Raw genomic sequence first — 24,112 nt, forward strand, 5'->3', positions numbered from 1 at the left:
CAGCAGTATTTGTGTAATTGTATTATGTTAACTAAAGCTGCTCAAACATGAGGTGATGATTTATTTAAGTGTCTATATAATGGTTGAGTGTTTTACTATATGCACATTGCTTTTAGCATATTTAATTCCAAGTCGTGTTGCCAAATTCTTACAAGGGAAATATTGGCTGGAGCTATGTTTATTGATTGACCCTTGTTCTCTCTCTCTCTCTCTCAATCTGACACAGCTCACATATAATTCTGCAATGACAAGTTATACTCTTTCTGTCCACATCAGGAGCCATCGCCACTTTGCAATTTATGGATCCGTAGTAATGGCAGGTTAGAGGAAACCTAATTAGCTGCTAATTTCTCTATCTTAAATTCCTTTATTTTCCTTTAACGGAGAAATTATTTATTACTGAAGTTTTGTTTTGGTTGGGTGTGAAATGAAAATTATTCGGTGTCTACATTTTTCAGTCCAAAGGAGGTTCAAGTTGATGGTCCTGTCACTTCTCTTCTTGACCTTTATGATGCATTTTATTCTGGACATAATGTCTTTATCCACTACAGTTTCATGTTCATGTCCATCTGAAAACCACCCAAGAGCCAAAACCCGTATGGTTCGGAAGTCGCCAGTGGTGAGAGCATTACAAGATTTTAGTGGTAGCAATGGATCGTCAGTGTATGGCAGCCCGATGGTGAAGGCTTCTGAAGTGAATCCAAAAGTTTTAAACAAAGAATTGAGAAGATATCAAGGATCAAAGCTCACCTCACTTTTCCAGCATCCCCTGTATAATACCCCAATGCCAGATATCAAGGAAGAAGATAAGCTTTTTAAAGTTAATGCTGAGGAACGATTCACACTAAAAGGAAGTGGGAGTGAGGAATGGTGAGCAACATTGTCAATATAAGTAAATGTAAAGTCTGATCATACATAAATGCTGTAGAATGCATATAACATATAGAGATAATGTTTGTATATATTAGGAGCGGAGCTTTTACAGGGCAAGCACTTTACAGATGACTGCTATATTATTACACATCTATACTTGCCTAATAGACAGCTATATTTGCAAAGTGCATTAGATTTATAATGCAAAATGACCTAGATTTGCACCAATGCATCTATTAAGATGCCTATGCAAGCCACAAGTACAGCTTAATAAATGTGTTCTGCTCAATTTAATCCTTTTCACAGTGACATAGACATATGCATTTTTAATACTATACTGTCTGCTAAATAATGATAATATATCCCGTTTTAAACAATGATTAAATTGCATTTTGCAAAGTGCACCTAGAATTTCTTCTCTGCCAGAGTTCAACAGGGAGGAAGAAAATTATTATCATATTAAAAACAGTGATTTTTCAGCGTGTAAATTGTATGTGCCCTTATGGAAAGCTAGGAAAGCCCCTACAAATGTGCCCTCTTCACATTTCTATCGCATCACATTTATACTGCTTTTACACCAAAGTCCCAGGTCAGACTTGGGTTTTGGGACATGGGGCCTGATTCAGAGCCGGACGCTCTGACAAGAGCGCTCGCTCTGAATCAGGGCCCTCCTACCTAAAATTGGAGCGGCCTCCTGGCCGCTCGCATAGCTGTGGGTGACCACCCACAGCTTATGCGAGCGACCAAAAAGATGGTTGCGATGGTCAAGACCATCGCGACCATCGGGCTTGCAACGAGACCCTGTGGTAGGGTCTCGCTGCCGCAAGCCCAGGAGTGCTATTGGCTCTATCAGAGCCAAAAGCACTCCCACTGACATCACTAGTGATGTCAGTGGGGCTGGCCCCAGACGGTAGGCGTTCCCATGGGAACGCCTCCGTCTGGGCAGCAACGCCTCCGGCACGCCCATCAAAGGGGGCGTGCTGTCACTCACCATCGACAGCACGCCCCCTTTGGTGTGAGACCCATAGCGACGGCTTGGCCGTCGCTATTCGGGTCTCGCGCATGCGCACGACGGAGCTCCCTCCCATGGTTCAGACTCCCTGAAATAGCAGATATCTCCCTGTCTCCCTGAAGAGTCTGGTAATCTCTCTGATTGCATCTTACCCCCATTATAAAGCTGTTATATAAAAAAAAAATCAGCGATATATACATTCAAATGGGATATTAGTATAATTTCCCTGCATTGGCTATAAGGCACAATGATCCCTATGACTACAGGCATTTTCTGAAAAGTATAAGTTTACTTTCATCAACAAATAGATCTTACTAACTGCTTTTGGACTTATTTACATTTTGGATATAAGTCAGTTTTATGACACGTCTCTCAGATGTAGCAGTACACGTCCACTTTATCACCGCGCTCATAGGTGTTACTTTCACACTCTCCCTGAAATGCTTTTTCAAAAGTAGGCAAGTATGACGCTAATGCAAGAACAACCGCATACTATCACGGATCACAGTTGCTAAAATATATTATTGCCTTCCAAAGCTTATTCGAGCATAGGGACACCCACTGCTGCCTTCTCATATCCGTCCGACGACATCAGATAAAACTGTATTAAAGTTTTATCACAGATATTTTCCATACACAAAGCAATGTTACTAGGCCTATATTTACCACATGCGACTGAATCACATGTATAGAATACCTATGGACATAGAGGCATAGTTATCAACTGTTTTAAAACTTTTCCAGAGACACATTGCTGCTGATCCACTGATTAACTTTAAGACAAAAATAGTACAGTGTATACAAAAGTAATGTGATAATATGACAGTATTTTGCAAAACACAGTTAAAATAAATAGAGAAAACTTGGGTCACTACAACCCCCATCATATCCTATACCATACTTGTTTGCTTCCCAGTGCCCCTATGAAGTGTGTGGGTTAGGGGTCGTGATAATGCGATTCGCTGTAAATCACATATACAAGGTACACACCCTGCTGTGTGGTGCTGTGAATTGCACCATATTGCAGTAGGTGGAAGGGCCTTGGTGAGATGAATCATGTCTCCCCACCCCCACACCCCGGACCACCCCTCCGAGATCTACTCAAGGGAAACAGGAAAAAGTTTATAAGTGTGATGTGTGCTAAATTATATGATAACATAGTTTTGCATTTCAAATGCTCGACTAATAAATATCTATTTAGATAATTACAATAGAATGTAATTATTGTATCACATTGGAGAAAAAGAGGAATTTTATTGCACTGTACACTCTGCAGCTGAGGGATGTAGTCAGGAAGCCGACGGCCTAAATGCCGACCGCCGGCTTCCCAACTGTCAAATCCCGGCAAGGTACTAAAGACATGCGTCGAAAACTCGATGCCTGTAATTTGACCTACGCCGGAAACCCGGCAAACCGAACGAAGGTAAGCCGGGCGCGGACAGCCGTGGGGGGGAGGGTAAGGTTTTAGGGCTCCTGGGGGGAATTAGGGTTAGGCACCCCCCCCCCCGGGAGGGTTAGGTTTAGGCTAAGGGAAGGGGGGTTACAGTTAGGCACCCCTGAGGGGAGGTTAGGGTTAGGCACCACGTCGGGAGACTTAGGTTTAGGCTGCGGGGACGGGGGGGTTAAGTTTAGGCACTTAGAGAGGGGTTAGGATTAGGCCATGCGGCCGGAGGTAAAACCTACTACACCCGCAGCTAGTATATCTATTGTCAGACCTTATATTTGGTATTGGTGGCAGTGGTGTGATGGAGGTTAGTCCACAGAATAGATAACTTAACCATGTCTTTGGTTTATTAATCAGGTAGAACAGGTTTACCGGATGACACAGGATTAATGCAGCGTGTATATACACTGGGTACACAGTGCATATAATGTATGCACCAGATCCAGCCAGAAACAGAGGAGCGCAGGTGGTATTCGAACAAACAGGACACCCCTCTGTGTGTACATATAGAAGGTGGCACTGTACTATGCAACCTAACTCACATGTGGCAGTGGTGGAGTAGTGGAAGTAGCAGGATCACTGGCCTCTGTAATGTCGTCTCTAACACACTCCTCTATGGAGACTCTCAGGGGCATGTTCTGTCAGTATGGAGGATGGAGCTAAAGACGCGTAGTATGGCTGCGCATGTGCAGTAGCGCACAAGGAAGAAGGTCGTGACTCTGGCAGTCCAGGTTCTGGCGCCAGATAGAGACAGTGCAGAGCACTCTCTCCTAACAGCATCTAAGCGTGTATTTGCACCATGCATGCCCAGAAGCGTGTATACAGGCATATGCACACATGCTGATTTATTTATCTGCACCTGGATAAGTGAAACGGGGCAAGACTGGGTCATTCTAACGTTGGCTAATTACAGTAAGAACAACAAAAATTATAGATGCGCTCCTCACTCAGTTAGTACATAAATATATTGGTTTTCTGAGTGGCAGCTCAACCAGCAGGATCTGCTGCCTGCTAGAGATAGAGGATATGGAAGTATAGAGGCAGAGCGCTTGTCTGAATAACCACACAAAGATATTTAAAAAATATATTGTCATTTAATATCACTGTTGTAAATACAGTACATAATAACAATAAAAAGTAGGTACAAATACAATATAGTGCATTGATCTGTTCAAGCTCTGTGAGTAGAATTTATTTCACAAGACCCTTTCCATATGAAGGTATAATGGATCAGTCCAGCATAATTAGATATTCATGATGGATGTTATAGCTATATAGTTTTATCCAAAAAGGTTACATTTATTTGTATATTCCAACCAAACTTCTTCTGTGTCAGTTCCTATTGTTATACTGGTATTTCCAAGTACTGAATATTTAGGCACACACTGGTGGATATATGGGTATCTCTGGTTATTACAATCACTGGCACCAGTAAGCGTTATGGATTTAAACACTCTACTTAGTCCACCAGTTAAATCAGGGATACAAGCGTATAACCAACACTGGAATATGATACATATGTACTCACTAAGAGGAGTCTGGCACAGACTCACTACAACCGCTCATCAGCGGGAGCAAGCTGGTTACGGCTCCGCCATCTGTGGCACAGCAGTTGGATCACACAGGGGCAACAGTCTGGATCTGTCAGCAAAAGCACGCTGATTGCTGCACTTCGGCTGCCGCTCCGCCGTCCAATATGGTATGGCAGCCAGGCTATATAGTGAGTAATAGAGTCCCAGGTAATCCACCAGCGTATAGAGTAGTCACGATGGACAGTGAGTCGGTGTGAAGGGGTAAAAAAGAGCTTTGAGCAAAATATTCTCTCCATCCTTGACGCGTTTCTCCGGGTGTTACTACCCCAGTTTCCTCAGAAGGTATGAATCTCACTGAACCAGTTTTGGCTCCTTAAATAACTGAAATTGCCTTTCAATTAGTGCAGATCTCGATCAGTTGTTTAAACTGGTACCAGTGAGTGACTTTAGCACTATTAGAGAATGTGTCCCAAAACTAGACACTACTAAGTTATGTGGGAAAACGGAAAGAACCTTAAGAGAGAGGATGGCAATGCATCGTCATCGATCAAACAGGCATTTGAAAAAGGTGGAAACGACCAGCCGGTCGCCTGCCATTTCTTAACGTTGGGACATAATCTTCTACGTTAAGGTATGTGATAATTGATCACATACCAGAATCTATACGACATGGTGATCGTTCGCAAAAGTTGTTACGCTGTGAAGCACAATAGATAATCCGCTTGGGGACTATGGGCCTGATTCAGAGCCGATCGCTGCTGGCAAGCACTCGCTCTGAATCAGGGCGTTTTTTTTTTCTCAAGCCCGCTCGCAAAGCTGTGGGTGACCACCCACAGCTTGTGCGAGCAGCCTGGAGTCCGTCGTGATTATCGCGACCATCGGGGTTGCGACGAGACTCTGTAGTAGGGTCTTAGCTCCCGCAAGCCCAAGTGGACTTCCTGCTCTAATAGAGCAGGAAGTCCACTACTGACATCACTAGTGATGTGAGTAGGGCCGCCCACAAACGCCAGGCGTTCCTAAGGGAACGCCTGCATTTGTGCAGCCACCCCACCTCCCCTCCTACATAATGGGGCGAGCTGTCACTCACCATCGACAGCTGCAATGTCTTGTAGCGAGACCTGTAGCAATTGAGCTGCAGTTGCTGGACGGGTCTCATGCATGCGCACGCCGGAGGCGGCGCATGCGCAGTGGGGCAACATCAGGCAACTTGCGAGCACTGTGTGCTTGCGAGCGGCTCTGAATCAGCCCCTATGTCCCCTAAGGGGTTAAATGAGACTAATGGACTGCATTGTTTTCTATAGTAGCCATCATCATTTATTTTATAACTTGTTGTTTAATGATATGGGGTAGATGCAGGGATTGATCTTTAGTGGTCTGCCTTAGTTCTGTATATGAGATATAGGGGTTTAATATAATGTGGAATAGGGACTGTGTATAACAGCAAAGGTTTCAAATTGATTTATTTAATGAAGAACGCTGTTTGTCTCTGATTAATAGTTCTCTTTGGTGATGTTTGCAATATTACATTGTATGTGTTTTTTATACATTTTGTATCGAAGTTTGCACTGTTACATTGTAATGGGATTGATTAATGTCAGCTGAATTAAGCGATGAGGCATGATGACATCATATGTGGGTGTCGTCAGCCAGCGCTGCATGAGGGAAAGGGTTTATAAGGTCAGTGTGTATTTGTTATTGGTATCCTGATGACGAGATATTAAACTTCTCGAAATGTTGAACATACCTTCTGTGTCTAAGCCGTTTCTGAGTGCCGCCTTTTGTACGGTATATATATCTCCGCGCAATCACACGTAGGGTCATATTCAACTCCAGGCGAAAATTCCCATACTTTTCGCATGCCGGACTTTTCGATCACTTCGCATGTTTTAGCCGCAGAAACTTATCGTGTGCCCCCCCGCCCCCGCTATTCACCATATTCAATTCCAAAGGATGCGAAAACGTGTCCCGGCGAAACTCAACCATGCAAAAAGTGCTGACAGTTTTGGGGAAATCAGCCTGACACCCCCCAAAAGATGCACTAACATTGAGGATCAGCATAGATGTCCCCGATTACCCCCCCTGGAGCTATTTGGGGTACTTAAGTGCTTTCAATTGCCTCTATGTAGCGTCTTTACACAAGTGGTGAAGAAAAGCATTTAGCAGGTTTTTTAGGGGAAAATAACTAGTCCCAGCAAATTTGGGGTACATGAAAATGGGTGCTAGCATATCTTAAAGTTGATAAAGTGAAGTTTTAAAAAATGTAAAAAATCTACCAGCCACAAGCACCTGCAAACTTAAAAACACCTGGGGCATACTGAGAACCCCCCTGGAGTCTATTTAGCTAGTTTTTTGTCCCTCAATTTTGGACTTTCTCGCCCCCAAAATGAAAGTATTTTTTTAGGGTGATCTAAAGAATTTTTTAATTTTTTTGACGCAGTTTACCTTTGGGGGACTGTCCCAAGGGTGCAGGGGGTTTTCCGAAGTTGCACCCCAAAACCCCAATTCTTCACTTTTTTTCGGCTGCTATTCACAGGCGAATCTCTTTCACCTATTCCAATGCATTGACTTTCCGTTCCGGCGAAAAGTCATTGGAATGGAATACGGGGGTAAGTTTCCACTGGCGAAATTACGCCATCTGCGATACTTTTCCGCAGATTCTGACTTATCATGGCTAATTGAATACAACCCGTAAATAGAATGTATGACTGTTATTCTATGGGGTCTAGAGGTGTATGATAATTTACATATCAGGTATAATTGTATATGAGCTTTTGTGCTTGAATCGGCGCTGCTACACTCCAGGGTCCTGAAGTATCAAGACACAGGGATAGTTCTCCGAAAGGTTAGTCCATAGGTACAAATTTGTAGTACAATTTGTACATGAGGCATCAGGCACACAGCAGGACAATGACGTGCATTTTGCTGTGGCTTTTACAAGGTTAGCCATGGCAGCGCTGAATTAGGCACAGACACTTATATACAATTATGCTTGAAATTTTGTATCAGGGCTCCAGGTACGCTGCGTGACAACGACTGGTGGGTCAGACTCCTACAGACTCACAGAATTTCAGCCGGCTCTGCAGCAGCATATGCTGGTGAGCCGCCGTTTGTTGTGATGCTGAATTAGAGGTTACTGGTGGGTGGCTCTCTGTCTGGTGTCTCGGGTCCCAGCTCACTCTCTAGCAGCTAGAGAGACCCCTATTGCAGGTATTAGCGGGGGCCCCGGGACAGAGCAGATCAATGCTATAGCAGCAGCAGTGGGTGCACCGCTGCAGAGCTGCAGTGGAAGATCAGCGATCACACTTTCCACTGTGAACCACACAAGTGCTGCTTTACATGCTATAGATAATGGAGCCCCTTCGGGGCTTGGCGCCCGGAGGCAAGCGCCTCCATTGTCTCTGGGAGTTATGCCTCTGCCTGGGAGGACAGTATTATTTCAGGTGGTCAATGACAGGTGCAAATAGGGATGATGATGACAGTTACTCTACCACTAGTGAACTACTTGTGATTGGCTGTTTGTAAAACTCCTCTGACACTGACTGGTGCTTTCTTTGTTGCTTGGGAGAAGTTTTTGTACTATAACAGATGTCGAATATCAAATGCGTTTGTACATGAAATAAACACGGGCACAAGTGAGACAGTATGTGCATACAGTATGAGTGGATATACTACATCTTTGTATACTTTTATTTTTTTTAGTAAATTATGGCCATTTTGCAACCAACTCTGACTATTTAAAATAAGAAAGTTTCCAGAGACAACAGATTGCCCGGCCGCGTCATTAGCATTAAGAAGCAGTCACGGCTGCGGCAAAAGACGCCATGGCTTTTGCAACTACGTCCACCTCTGTATCAGACTCACTGTGTCACTTCTGTTCAACAACCCTTCCCCTATAGATTATATACTCTCACAAGCGTGATCCTCTTCCCACATGTACTCTCTTTGCTTACCTGCGCCATCATCTCCTCCTCCTTAGCAATCAGTGGGGGAGATGTACTAAGCTCTGGAAAGTGAAAAACTATGAGCCACTCAGCTCCTAACTGTCATGTTACAGGCTGTCTTTGAAAAATGACAGTTAGGAGCTGATTGCTTGGTATTTTATCACTCTCCAGTTTATCACTTTCCAGAGTTGAGTACATCTGCCCCAGTATCTCTAAACCCAGGGGTGAAGCTACACTTCTGTCACTTGGGGAATACTCTCAGATTGGCGCCCCCTCCCCTGCCTTCCTTTTTAAAACATCACACCAGCCAAATGCCTCTTGTATGCCATCAGACTCCTTCATATGCCCTTATATGCCATCACACTCTTCCACATGCCCCTATATATCCATCCAGATATGCCATCAGACCCCCACACCCATATAGAACTGCTTCATAAATTTACCAGGCTGGTTTCCCATCCCAGTCTGCCCCTGGATATCACAAAAACATTACACAACAAAAATGCATTTTTTGTTACTTATTTGGGGAGGGATGAGGTTTGAAAGTAAAGATATGTACAACACTTTATAAATGCAAAACTGTTTCAGAATACTTAATAATCTTGTGGCTTGCAACCTGATTATGTATTCATATTACTTTTGCCATGATCCTCCTCCTAAACTTATTTATCTGTTATTGAACAACCTATTCCATAACTGTCATTGTGCTTAAGGTTCTAATGCAATTAGCTGCAGTAGGCCACAAACTCAGGTAGTATAAGGACCACTCCATCAGGTGACCTGCTTAGAGGACAAGTATATCAAAACTACACACTTTTACATACATACATGTGTGTTAGCCTTCTACTACTACTCCATTATATCAAAACTACACACTTATATCCACATAGCCTTCTACAACTGCTCCATTATATCAAAACTACACATTTATATCCACATACATGTGTGTTAGCCGTCTACTACTTCTCCATTATATCAGAACAGAACTACAGACCTATGTCCACATACATGTGTGTTAGCCGTCTACTACTACTCCATTATATCAGAACAACAGACCTATGTCCGCATACATGTGTGTTAGCCTTCTACTACTACTCCATTATATCAGAACTACAGACCTATGGCCCTGATTCAGAGCCGGACGCAATTAGCGCTCGCTCGTCCAGAAAATAGGGGTGGCTATTCAAATCAACCGTTCGCTCTTTGCGATCTGTTCACGCCTCTAGGTCTGAACGAGCGAACAAAACTTGCGGTCGTTTTTTGAAGAAATACGCCCCCTGGCCGCTCGCATCCTACGTCATGTCCGCTATTTATTAGATGAATCGAGTACATCGACCAGGGTATGAACTGCTCGCTATTCTTTGGGTTGGTTTTTGCGAGCAGTTCTGGCTATAAAATAACCCAGTGACGTGGTCAATGATGCTGCTGTTTTAATTATGTACACCCATAAAACGCCCGTTTTGACCTTTAAGCACGCCTGCGTTCGGATCTCCACTCCCCGTTTTCAAGCACCTTCCTTCGTTACCACCCACATACGCCTACTCCTGTCACTCAAATTATCAGGCATTCCCTATTTTGCGAGCACATGAATTTCGACCGCACTGACTGGTTCGCGCATGCGTATAACGATCCGTACGCATGCGCAGTTGGGCAAGCATCGCTCGGAGCGAACGAGCGGCCGCTTACAAGCGGCTCTGAATCAGGCCCTATGTCCACATACATGTGTGTTAGCCTTCTACTAATACTCCATTATATCAGAACTACAGACCTATGTCCACATACATGTGTGTTAGCCTTCTACTACTACTCCATTATATCAGAACTACAGACCTATGTCCCCGTACATGTGTGTTAGCCGTCTACAACTACTCCATTATATCAGAACTACAGACCTATGGGCCTGATTCAGACCCACTCGCGAGCGGCTGTCCGCTCGCAAGTGGGTCGATGTTATGGACTGAGCATGCGCACGACGGAGGGAGCTCCGTCGTGCGCATGTGCCAGACGCGACGAGCGAAGGAAAGTCCTTCGCTCGTTGTGTCCGATCAAAGGGGGCGTGCTGTCAATGTTGATTGACAGCACGCCCCCTTTGGTGGGCGTGCCGGGGGCGTGCCTCCCTGACGGGGGCGTTCCCACGGGAACGCCTCCCGTCAGAAGCCGGCCCACTGACATCACTAGTGATGTCAGTGGGAGTGATTTTGGCTCTGATAGAGCCCAAATCACTCCGGAGCTTGCGGTTGAAAACCTCAACCGCAGGCTCCAGCTCGCAAATTCGATGGTCGCGATGGTCTCGACCATCGCGACCATCACAATGCACGCTCGTATAGCCTGTGGGTGGTGACCCACAGCTATACGAGCGTCCAGGAGGACGCTCCATGAAAATGGAGCCCAGCCCTCATTCAGAGCGTGCGCTCTGCTCATAGCGTACGGCTCTGAATGAGGGCCTATGTCCCCATACATGTGTGTTAGCCGTCTACTACTACTCCATTATATCAGATCTACAGACCTATGTCCACATACATGTGTTAGCCGTCTACAACTACTCCATTATATCAGAACTACAGACCTATGTCCCCATACATGTGTGTTAGCCGTCTACAACTACTCCATTATATCAGATCTACAGACCTATGTCCACATACATGTGTTAGCCGTCTACAACTACTCCATTAAATCAGAACTACAGACCTATGTCCACATACATGTGTGTTAGCCTTCTACTACTATTCCATTATATCAAAACTACACACTTAAATCCACATACATATGTGTTAGCTGTCTACTACTACTCCAGTATATCAGAACTACAGACCTATGTCCACATACATGTGTATTAGCCTTCTACTACTACTCTATTATATCAGAGCTACAGACCTATGTCCACATACAGGTGTGTTAGCCTTCTACTACTACTCCATTATATCAAACCTACACACTTATATCCACATACATTTGTGTTAGCCGTCTACTAGTCTACTACTACTCCATTATATCAGAACTACAGACCTATGTCCACATACATGTGTGTTAGCCTTCTACTACTACTCCAGTATATCAGAACTACAGAACTATGGGCCTGATTCAGAGCCGCTCGTAAGCGTCCGCTCGTTCGCTCCGAGCGATGTTTGCCCAACTGCGCATGCATACGGATCGTTATACGCATGCGCGAACCAGTCAGTGCGGTCGAAATCCATGTGCTCGCAAAATAGCGAATGCCTGATAATTTGAGTGACAGAAAGAGGCGTATGTGGGTGGTAATAGGGGAAGGTGCTTGAAAACGGGGAGTGGAGATCCGATCGCAGGCGTGCTTAAAGGTCAAAACGGGCGTTTTATGGGTGTGCATAATTAAAACAGCAGCGTCATTGACCACGTCACTGGGTTATTTTATAGCCAGAACTGCTCGCAAAATTGTGGTAGCAAAAACCAACCACAAGAATAGCGAGCAGCTCATACCCTGGTCGATGTACTCGATTAATCTAATAAATAGCGGACATGACGTAGGATGCGAGCGGCCAGGGGGCGTAGTTTCCCAAAAAACGACCGCAAGTTTTGTTCGCTCGTTCAGAACTAGAGGCGTGAACAGTCCGCAAAGAGCGAACAGTTCATTTGAATAGCCACCCCTTTTTTTTGAACGAACGACCGCAAATAGCGACCGGCTCTGAATCAGGCCCTATTTCCACATACATGTCTGTTAGCCTTCTACTACTACTCCAATATATCAGAACTACAGACCTATGTACACATAGATGGGTGTTAGTTAGCCATCTACTACTTCTCCATTACATCAGAATTATGGGTTGGGTATGAAATCCCAGCAGTCGGGATGCCTGCTGTCAAATTTTTTGGTAAGCGAGTAGGTTTTTTGGCACCCCCCCTATGCAGTGCCCACGGTAGTGGTCCCCCCTGAGCAGTGCCCCTTGTGCCCCCATTAGTAAGCTTATACAGTGCCCCCAGTAGTAGTCCCCCATCTTGTAGTGCCCCTAGTAGTCCCCCCTTGTAGTAGTCCCCCCAGTGGAGGTTTCTCCCCCATGTAGTGCCCCCAGTAGTAGTCCCCCCCAGTAGTAATCCTCCCTTCAAGTGCCCCCAGTAGTAGCCCCCCTTCAAGTGCCCCCAGTAGTAGTGCCCCCAATAGTAATCCCCCCTTCAAGTACCCCCAGTAGTAATCCCCCCTTCAAGTGCCCCAGTAGTAATCCCCCTTCCTGTGCCCCCAGTAGTAATCCCCCCCTTCCTGTGCCCCCAGTAGTAATCCCCCCCTTCAAGTGCCCCCAGTAGTAATCCCCCCTTCATGTGCCCCCAGTAGTAATCCCCCTTTCATGTGCCCCCAGTAGTAATCCCCCCTTCATGTGCCCCCAGTAGTAATCCCCCTTTCATGTGCCCCCAGTAGTAATCCCCCTTCAAGTGCCCCAGTAGTAATCCCCCCTTCCTGTGCCCCCAGTAGTAATCCCCCCCTTCAAGTGCCCCCAGTAGTAATCCCCCCTTCCTGTGCCCCCAGTAGTAATCCCCCCCTTCATGTGCCCCCAGTAGTAATCCCCCCCTTCATGTGCCCCCAGTAGTAATCCCCCCCTTCAAGTGCCCCCAGTAGTAATCCCCCCCTTCAAGTGCCCCCAGTAGTAATCCCCCCTTCAAGTGCCCCCAGTAGTAATCCCCCCTTCAAGTGCCCCCAGTAGTAATCCCCCCTTCCTGTGCCCCCAGTAGTAATCCCCCCCTTCAAGTGCCCCCAGTAGTAATCCCCCCTTCCTGTGCCCCCAGTAGTAATCCCCCCCTTCAAGTGCCCCCAGTAGTAATCCCCCCTTCCTGGGCCCCCAGTAGTAATCCCCCCTTCAAGTGCCCCCAGTAGTAATCCCCCCCCTTCATGTGCCCCCAGTAGTAATCCCCCCCTTCATGTGCCCCCAGTAGTAATCCCCCCCTTCAAGTGCCCCCAGTAGTAATCCCCCCTTCAAGTGCCCCCAGTAGTAATCCCCCTTCAAGTGCCCCAGTAGTAATCCCCCCCCTTCAAGTGCCCCAGTAGTAATCCCCCCCTTCAAGTGCCCCCAGTAGTAATCCCCCCTTCAAGTGCCCCCAGTAGTAATCCCCCCTTCATGTGCCCCCAGTAGTAATCCCCCCCTTCAAGTGCCCCCAGTAGTAATCCCCCCCTTCAAGTGCCCCCAGTAGTAATCCCCCCTTCAAGTGCCCCCAGTAGTAATCTCCCTTCAAGTGCCCCAGTAGTAATCCCCCCCTTCAAGTGCCCCCAGTAGTAATCCCCCCTTCCTGTGCCCCCAGTAGTAATCCCCCCTTCATGTGCCCCCAGTAGTAATCCCCCCTTCAAGTGCCCCCAGTAGTAATCCCCCCCTTCAAGTGCCCCCAGTAGTAATCCCCCCCTTCAAGTGCCCCAAGTAGTAATCCCCCCCTTCAAGTGCCCCCAGTAGTAATCCCCCCTTCAAGTGCCCCCAGTAGTAATCCCCCCTTGTAGCCCCCCCCAGTAGAGACACACGTTATAAAAAACAAAACAAAAAAAAAACTTACCTGAACCCCCCGCTCCTGCTCCCGCCGCCGATATCCGCTACTCCCGACCATTCTCATGACGACGTCTCTCCCATTACCCACTGCGGGAGCCGGAAGATGGCTCCCGCAGTGGGAGCTACAGCAGCCGATGAGAGTCTGACAGACTCTCATCAGCTGCTGAAACAAACACACAGTTGCCGGCTCCGGCAACTGTGTGTTTGGCACTGTGTAGCGCTGACCGAACTCCGTCCGGTCAGCGCTACACGCGCGGTGCAGCTGTGTCACAGAGACACAGTCTGCACCGCGGTAATTCTGCATGGTCGCGGCCCTTCACTACGTGGCGCCTAAGGCGGCCGCGTACCATGCGTAACCATAGGACCGGCCCTGATCATAACCCTCCCCACCCCGGACCCTAACCCTCCCCGTTAGTGCCTAAACCTAACCCTCGCCCCATGGTGGCTAAACCTAACCCTCCTCCCTTAGTGGTGCCTAATCCTAACATCCCCCCCCCCCCAAAGCCTAACTCTAAACACCCCATGGTGCCTAAAGCTAACCCTCTACTTCCCCGGCTAACAGCTAATGGCACCCCGGCTTACCTTCGATCGGGATGCCATCTGTCGGGCTGGCATCGGGATTTAGCAGCCTATGTTAAATCCCGGGTCTGAATTCCGACGCCGGGATTTTAACAGACGGCGTCCAGGCCATCTGCATTTTAACTACATCCCCAGAATTCTAGACCTATGTCCACATACATGTGTGTTAGCCTTCTACTACTTCTCCATTACATCACAACTACAGACCTATGTTGACATACATGTGTGTTAGCCTTCTACTTCTCCATTACATCACATGTACAGACCTATGTCCACATACATGTGTGTTAGCCTTCTACTTCTCAATTACATCACAACTCTAGACCTATGTCTACATACATGTGTGTTAGCCTTCTACTACTTCTCCATTACATCACAACTCTAGACCTATGTCTACATACATGTGTGTTAGCCTTCTACTACTTCTCCATTACATCACAACTCTAGACCTATGTCTACATACTTGTGTGTTAGCCTTCTACTACTTCTCCATTACATCACAACTCTAGACCTATGTACACATACATGTGTGTTAGCCTTCTACTACTTCTCCATTATATCACAACTACAGACCTATGTCCACATACATGTGTGTTAGCCTTCTACTTCTCCATTACATCACAACTCTAGACCTATGTCCACATACATGTGTGTTAGCCTTCTATTACTTTTCCATTATATCACAACCACAGACCTATGTCCACATACATGTGTGTTAGCCTTCTATTACTTTTCCATTATATCACAACCACAGACCTATGTCCACATACATGTGTGTTAGCCGTCTACTACTACTCCATTACATCAGAACTACAGTCCTATGTCCAGGGCTGTATCTAGGGGTCCGAGCGCCCCTGGCAAAATAATGAACTTGCGCACCTCCCCCCTATATACTAAATAGGGATGATGGAAACTATTTGGTGAAGTAGTACAGACTGGCACTGGTAAAGAACTTGCTTGGTCAATTTGTATAAATATGGGTGTTGGGATCTAGGTTTCAGTCTATGTGACAAACATCTAACAATGGTAAATAATTAAATATTCTCTAACAGCGTGTGAGGAGAAAGATCTGGGCACACATTACACATCATTATCAAGGGAATGGAGATAACAGAGTATTACTAAACTGCAGCCCTTTCACCTGGGGAAAGTGTATGACATTCAGAGGGCACAGGTAACATAATGACACCCTACCCATAGCATTCACACTAAGGTTATGTCTAATACCAGTATGAGGCGTGTTACAGACAGTGTCCCCTGTGTGCCAGTCAGCGCAGACAGAGCAGTAACACAGGACACTCACTTCTTACCAGAAGAAAAGTTTGGAGCAGAAGTTGGCAGTCTGCAGGGGGGCGGCTTTCCCTTTCTTGTGCACAGGCTCCTCCAGCTCACGACGTTGTGCCCGCACAGGATGTAGTCAATCCCGACAGCAGGGATTTATGATAGGCATCGAAATACCAATGCCTATCGAAATCCCAACGCCGAGGACGACATCACGAATGAAGGTAAGTCTGGGGCTCCCTCAGCGTTAGCCGTGGGGGGGAGGGGTGGTTAGGATTAGGGAGTCTAGTGCGATTAGGGTTAGGTTTGGGAGGGGAGATTAGGGTTAGACACCCCTATGGGGGAGGGTTAGGGTTAGGCACCCCCCTGGGAGGGTTAGGTTTAGGGAGCGGTAAGGGGGGAGGTTAGGGTTAGGCACTAGAGGGGGAGGTTGGGGTTAGGCACCACTAAGGGAGGGTTAGGGTTAGGGGGGGGACAGGGGAGGTTAGGGTACTTACCTGCCTCTGTCGGGGTTTCATCCTGTCAGGCATCCGCTGTCGGGATTTGAACCGGCGGCTAAACAGCCGCCAGCATTTCAATACCATTCCGTCCACAGAGCCCTTTTGCTCCTCCCGCACATCAAGTCACTGCTGGACAGGAGTGCGGTCAGAGGGCACGGCAATAGCTTTTTCCCAGCAAAAGCACACTTTACCAATTCATAGCACCTCCTGGACCTCCAGCTCTTTCACTTTTTACAATGCATTTGCTTGGAGCCATTTTTACAACTGTTCCCTTCAATTAGAAATCACATGAAAGGCATTATCACTTGGGGCTCTATTTATTATGTTAATTAGCAGGGACCAAATTAACATTTCAACTCGCTACCAGCACTGGAGCAATTCATCATTGCTCCGGTGCAGAGACAGCTAATCCGAAAATCAGCTGTCTCCCTGAATCTTTTCACAAAGAAAAAAGAGAAGATCGCTGCACCAGTTCTTATGATTTTGCAAATGAATTGCATAGAGAAACTCTATGCAATTCATTTGCAAAATCATAAGAACTGGTACAGCGATCTTCTCCTTTTTCTTTGTGAATATTGTAACAGAGCTGGTAATACAGCATTTCTTTAGGTTGCTAGCACAGTACATTTATTAAATTACAAAATACTATTTACTTACCTCTAATACCAGATTGCCCTATACTATCATCATGTCCTCCTTCAGTCTAAGCAGGCACCTGGAGGATAAACTAGAAAAACTCAAAAATAATACGGAAACATTTATTGGAGCAAATTCTGAAAAGTCTAATCAAACCAACAAGGACTGGTCAGAGAATTTATTCACATTGAAGCAACTATTGAAGAAACAAAGTAAAGTGTGGTGGAATAGAACAACTTCTGATAATTGTGTAACCCTGGTCAGGGGCGTAGGGAGGGCGGCTCCTTTGGAGCGCAAGCTCCAGGCACCGCAAAAGTTAGAGGGTGCGCCGCAGCCAGACTCTGGCGCAGCACCTACCTTTCGGCCGCCCGTGCCCCGCGGCTCGCAGCTGTCAGTGACAGCCTGAGGCCCTGAGCCGCATAATCTTCCTCCCTGTGTGCTCCCAGTCGTGTGTTTGACGTCAGATGGACAGGAGTCTGGACAGAGGAGCCAGAGCCACCCAGGACGCACCGCACAGACACAGACACAGAAAAGAAAGTAAGTATGCTCCGGCTGCACCTATATATATATATATATATATATATATATATATAGGCTATATACGGCTTTAGAATTTATAGGGGCTGTTGGGTGCAATAATAAATATAACGGATGGGGACCTGCTACAATCAATGAGGGGGAAAGAAAGTCACAGGCGGCCCCCCCCTCCCTTCCTCACTGCTTGTAGCAGGTCCTAATCCCTTATATTTATTATTGCACCCATCAGCCAGTGTCCTTTTGATTTTATATCGTGTGGGACTGATATAAAATTAACAGGTCACTGACTGATGGGTTCAATAATAACTATAAGGGATGAGGACCTGCTACAATCAATAAAGGTGGGGGGCACTGCCACTATTATCAGTCATAAAAAATACTTAGACAGTGGAGTGCCAGATTCATTGTTTGCCTATATATATATATATATATATATATATATATATATGTTATTTATATAGCTCACACATATTCCACAGTGCCTTGCAGATAATATTTGACCATGCACATTGGTCCCTGTTCCTGTGGAGCTTACTATCTATATTTCCTACCATGTTCATACACACACACCTTGATAAAGTCCTACCGGATGAAACGCGTTGGTGTTTAGACTACCCCTGACGTCACTATTCCAGTGAGCGCGAATTCCTCTCCATGAGAACGGCAGATTTCCACCAGGCAGAAGAGTGCAGAAAGACGCTGCTCCGGCGAGCCACTGATATTACAAGTGGCAGACGGAATTGTCATACAGCTGATTATACTGCAGCCGCCTGGACACACCCAGCCCCCGCACGGAGAAGATCTTACACAGGGAAAGGTAGGGTCAGTTTATCCCACTTACCCTGGTATCCAGCGCCCACGTCTTAATGGGGAAACCTTTTCAGGACACTTCATTTTTTACTGAAAGCGCTTAAACATTTATCTACGTTATATGTATTGAGTGTTATTGTGTGTATGTTTCACTATTGCTGGTATTACATTTAAGCACTATCCACTATACTATACAAGCGATTCTTTAGCATACATTCACACACACACAGGTTATTTTTTTTCATGATGAAATTAACCCACCAGTATATTTTTTAATTGTGGGAGGAAACTGGAGTACCCGGAGAACAAGCACTGGCAGAACATAGAAACTCCACACAGTCATTGTTATGGTGGTAATCGAATACAAGACCTCAGTGCTGTGAGGCAGTGATGCTAACCATTACACCATCCATGCTGCATGGCTTTTGCAATATGTATCTAATTTTTTTTAGGGGGGGGGGCTATGCCGTGTTTATTACCCGTCCATATCGTGTTGGATAATTTAATTTAAATACCCCCTCTATGTACTCAACAAAACTCAAAGGGACAGCAATAGCGATAACAGTTATACCTGCGAGTTAGATCGTGGCTACATCAGAAGAATCTTTCACATTTGAGAAAGACTCTTCTTGGGGAATCTGACAGTGCTTTTCAAATGTAACATGCCCCTATATGTTGGCCACGCCCCCAATTCAATACAAGGGAGGGGGTGCCGAAACATACCCTTGCTCCGGGCACCATGGTACCTAGCTACACTTCTGACCCTGGTTAAGGGTTAAATAAAATACAGTATTAATAGACATACATATTCTGAGGTAAAACATGCTTAATTTGTTCATTCTTTAAGAGATAGGTTTTAGAAAATGATATATATGTACAATTTATGAGAGAGAGAAAAAGCATATATGTTTCATGTATTCATATGATTGTTTCTGTGGTACTTTTTTCTCTGTGGTAAGGGCGGAGTGATATGACTGTGAGTAGTTGGGTTCCTGTCAGAAAAAGAAGGGCAGGCACAGAGACAGATATAAACATAGTTACCAAGTCCGCTTATAACAAGCAGAATTGGGCTTCTTTTTTTGCAGGTTGCTTCTTTTTTTTGCAAGCAGCTTGTTGCTTGTTTTTGGGCTTATTTTTTTAAGGTTGCTTGTTTTTGGGCTTATATTTTTGTGTGCATTGTGTCTGTGTATTTTGCACTGGTAGTGACTGAGAGAGGGGGGAAGGTTGTGTCTGGGGAATAGAGGGCAGTGGACAGGGTGAAGTTGGAAGGGGCAGGCAAGAAAGAGAGGTAAACTAGATGATAGAAATGAGGCAGGTACATGGGGGCGAGTTAAAATTACTGAGGCTGTTAAAAATAGGGGATAATGGAATTAGACAGGTAACAGGAATGAAGGAGGTAAAGAAGAGGGGTGAGAGAAATGCGGAGAAGAAGAGTCAGGTAAAGGAAAGGTGGGTACATAGTAGGGGTGAGCGGGTTCGGATTTCTGAAATCCGAACCCCCCCGAGCCCCCCCGATCCGAGTCCGATCCGAGTCAGGCTCGACTTTTCCCGCCTGACTCGGATCTGAAATCGAGGCAAAACGTCATCTTCCCGCCTTCCGAGTCTCGCGGGTTTTGGATCCTATATAAGGTACACACGTCGGCGCCATTTTCTCACTCGGCTGTGGACAGTGAAGAGGGAGGGTGGGAGTTAGGGCTGTGTAGTGTAGTGTAGTGTAGTGCTGCTGTTGTCCACTACTTCAAAGTCCATAGGGGCTGGCTGTGTTGTGCTGTGCTGCTGTTGTTAATAGGGGCTGTGTCCACTACTTCAAAGTCCATAGGGGCTGGCTGGACTGTGTTGTGCAGTCAGTTCTCCATAGGGGCTGTGTCCACTCCAAAGTCCTGTGCAGTGTCCCAGTCCTAAAGGAGTGCTGTAGTGTTGTCCAGGGGGTGCTCTGTCCATCAGGGGTGCTCCCCCCAAGTGCTAAAAAAATAATATATTTTCTGTGTTTGTGAATTGTGTGCGCAGTAGCCGCACGTGCATCAACAAAGTAGTGCCAAGCGTGCGCCTGTGTCATAAGTAAAGGGCCGGCTGGCTTGACCGTTAAGGGTGCTGTAACCCCCGAAAGTACACTCCAGTCCAAACCAAAAAAAAATTATTTTCTGTGTTTGTGAATTGTGTGCGCAGTAGCCGCACGTGCATCAACAAAGTAGTGCCAAGCGTGCGCCTGTGTCATAAGTAAAGGGCCGGCTGGCTTGACCGTTAAGGGTGCTGTAACCCCCGAAAGTACACTCCAGTCCAAACCAAAAAAAAAATTATTTTCTGTGTTTGTGAATTGTGTGCGCAGTAGCCGCGCGTGCATCAACAAAGTAGTGCCAAGAGTGCGCCTGTGTCATAAGTAAAGGGCCGGCTGGCTTGACCGTTAAAGGGTGCTGTAACCCCCGAAAGTACACTCCAGTCCAAAGCCAAACCAAAAAAAAATTATTTTCTGTGTTTGTGAATTGTGTGCGCAGTAGCCGCACGTGCATCAACAAAGTAGTGCCAAGAGTGCGCCTGTGTCATAAGTAAAGGGCCGGCTGGCTTGACCGTTAAAGGGTGCTGTAACCCACAAAGTACACTCCAGTCCGAACCAAAAAAAAATTTATTTTCTGTGTTTAGCCGCACGTATATATCAAATCGATATAACATAAATGGAGGACCAAACTTTCTCCGATAAAAATAAAATAGAGAAAGATCAAGAACCACTTCCTCCTAGTGCTGAAGCTGCTGCCACTAGTCATGACATAGACGATAACATGCCATCAACGTCGTCTGCCAAGGCCGATGCCCAATGTCATAGTAGAGGGCACATACAATCCCAAATGGCAAAGTTCAGGAAAATGACCTTGAAAAAGACATTTAAATCAGCTGAAGAGAAACGTAAACTTGCCAATATGCCATTTACGACACGGAGTGGCAAGGAACGGCTAAGGTCGATCCCTAGTATGTTCATGACTAGTGGTTCAGCTTCACATGACGATGGAAGCCCTCCTCCCACTAAAAAAATCAAAAGAGTTAAGCTGGCAAAAGCACAGCGAAGAACTGTGCTTTCTAAGAAGATATCACAAATCCCCAAAGAGAGTCCAAGTGTGGTGGTGGTTGCGATGCCTGACCTTCCCAGCACTGGACGGGAAGAGGTGGCTCTTTCCACCATTTGCACGCCCCCTGCAAGTGCTGAAAGGAGCACCCACAGTCCACTTGCTGATATGCAAATTGAAGATGTCACTGTTGAAGTACAACAGGATGAGGATACTGGTGTAGCTGGCGCTGAGGAGGAAGTTGGCGAGGAGGATTCTGATGGTGATGTGGTTTGTTTAAATCAGGCTCCGGGGGAGACAGTTGTTGTCCGTGGGATGAAAAAGCCCATCACGGTCATGCCTGGGCAGAAGACCAAACATTCCACCTCTTTGGTCTGGCAATATTTCTATCCAAATCCGGACAACAACTGTCTTGCCATATGTACCATATGTAAAGGTGAAATAAGTAGGGGTAGGGACGTCAACCACCTAGGAACATCCTCCCTTATACGGCACCTGCAGCGCGTTCATAAAAAGTTACTGTCAAGTTCAGAAACTTTGGCTCAGACCGTAAGCAGTCCAGGGACACCTAAATCCCGTTGTCCTGTTGTATCCAAGCGCCTGCAAACCACACCGTCAACTCCCTCCTCGTCAATTTCCTCCTTAGTCAGGATCGGAAGTAGTCCTGCAGGCCATATCACTGGCATGACTGACTCTCCTATCCGGGATTCCTCCGGAGGATCCTGCATTGCTACGCCTACTGCTGCCGCTGCTGCTGTTGCTGCTGCTGCTGGGAGTCGTTCATCATCCCAGAGAGGAAGTAGGAACACCACTACTTTTACTAAACAATTGACCCTCCAACAGTCCTTAGCGAGGAGGATGAAGTACGACAGCAGTCATCCTGAAGCAAAACGTATAACTGAGGCCTTGACTGCTATGTTGGTGTTAGACGTGCGTCCGGTATCCGCCATTAGTGCAGTGGGATTTAGACAATTGATGGAGGTAGTGTGTCCCCGGTTCCAAATCCCGTCTAGATTCCACTTCACTAGGCAGGCGATACCGAGACTGTACAGAAACGTCAGAAAAAGTGTCCTCAGTGTCCTGAAAAATGCCGTTGTACACAATGTCCACTTAACCACGGACATGTGGACAAGTGGAACAGGGCAGACTAAGGACTATATGACTGTGACAGCCCACTGGGTAGATGTATCACCTTACGCAGCAACAGCAGCAGCGTCACCAGTAGCAGCATCTCAGAAACGCCAGCTCGTTACAAGGCAGGCTACGCTGTGTATCACCGGTTTCAGTAAGAGGCACACCGCCGACAACCTCTTAGAGAAACTGAGGGAAATCATCGCCCAGTGGCTTACCCCACTTAGACTCTCCTGGGGATTTGTGATATCTGACAACGCCACCAATATTGTGCGGGCATTACATCTGGGCAAATTCCAGCACGTCCCATGTTTTGCTCACACAATAAACTTGGTGGTGCAGAATTTTCTGAAAAGCGACAGGGGCGTGCAGGAGACGCTTTGGGTGGCCCGAAAAATTTCTGGCCACTTTCGCCATTCAGCGACTGCGTGCCGAAGACTGGAGCGCCAGCAAACACTCTTGAACCTGCCCCGCCATCACCTGAAGCAAGAGGTTGTGACGCGGTGGAACTCAACCCTCTATATGCTTCAGAGGATGGAGGAGCAGCAAAAGGCCATACAAGCCTATACATCCACCTATGACATAGGCAAAGGAGGGGGTATGCACCTGACTCAAGCGCAGTGGAGAATGATTTCCGTGTTGTGCAAGGTTCTTCAGCCCTTCGAACTTGCCACACGTGAAGTCAGTTCAGACACTGCCAGCTTGAGTCAGGTCATTCCCCTCATCAGGCTTTTGCAGAAGCAGCTGGAGAAAGTGAAGGAGGAGCTAAGACGGAGCGATTCCGCTCGGCATGTGGGACTTGTGGATGAAGCCCTTCATTCGCTTTGCCAGGATTCCAGGGTGGTCAATCTGTTGAAATCAGACCACTACATTTTGGCCACCGTGCTCGATCCTAGGTTTAAAGCCTATGTGGTGTCTCTCTTTCCGGCCGACACAAGCCTGCAGAGGTGCAAAGACCTGCTGGTGAACACACTGTCAGCTGAAGCGGAACGTGACACGTCAACGGCTCCTTCTTCATTTTCTCCCGCAACTGGGGCTGCCAGGAAAAAACTTAGGTATCCTAAGCAACCCGCTGGCGGTGATGCAGGGCAGGCAGGACCAAGTTTGGACATCTGGTCCGGACTGAAGGACCTGGCAACAATTTCTGACATGTCTACTGTCACTGCATATGATACTGTCACCATTGACAGAATGGTGGAGGATTACATCGGTGACAGCATCCAAGTAGGCATGTCAGACAGTCCATACCTGTACTGGCAGGAAAAAGAGGCAATTTGGAGGCCCC

At 46.5% G+C, this 24,112-nt stretch overlaps 1 protein-coding gene across 1 annotated transcript in view; it reads left to right on the forward strand.

Annotated features, from left to right (window-relative positions):
- Positions 1-427: 427 nt before the first annotated feature.
- The window catches only part of LOC148479034 (extracellular serine/threonine protein kinase FAM20C-like), a 118,692-nt gene continuing 95,007 nt past the window's right edge, over positions 428-24,112 (forward strand). Inside the window, exon 1 of the mRNA XM_088455045.1 lies at positions 428-870. Within this exon, the coding sequence (XP_088311171.1) occupies positions 428-870 (443 nt within the window). The remainder of the gene's footprint in view (positions 871-24,112) is intronic.

Source organism: Taudactylus pleione, unplaced genomic scaffold (genome assembly GCF_031769625.1).
Source record: "Taudactylus pleione unplaced genomic scaffold, aTauple2 ptg000642l, whole genome shotgun sequence".
Classification (NCBI taxonomy): Eukaryota; Metazoa; Chordata; class Amphibia; order Anura; family Myobatrachidae; genus Taudactylus; species Taudactylus pleione.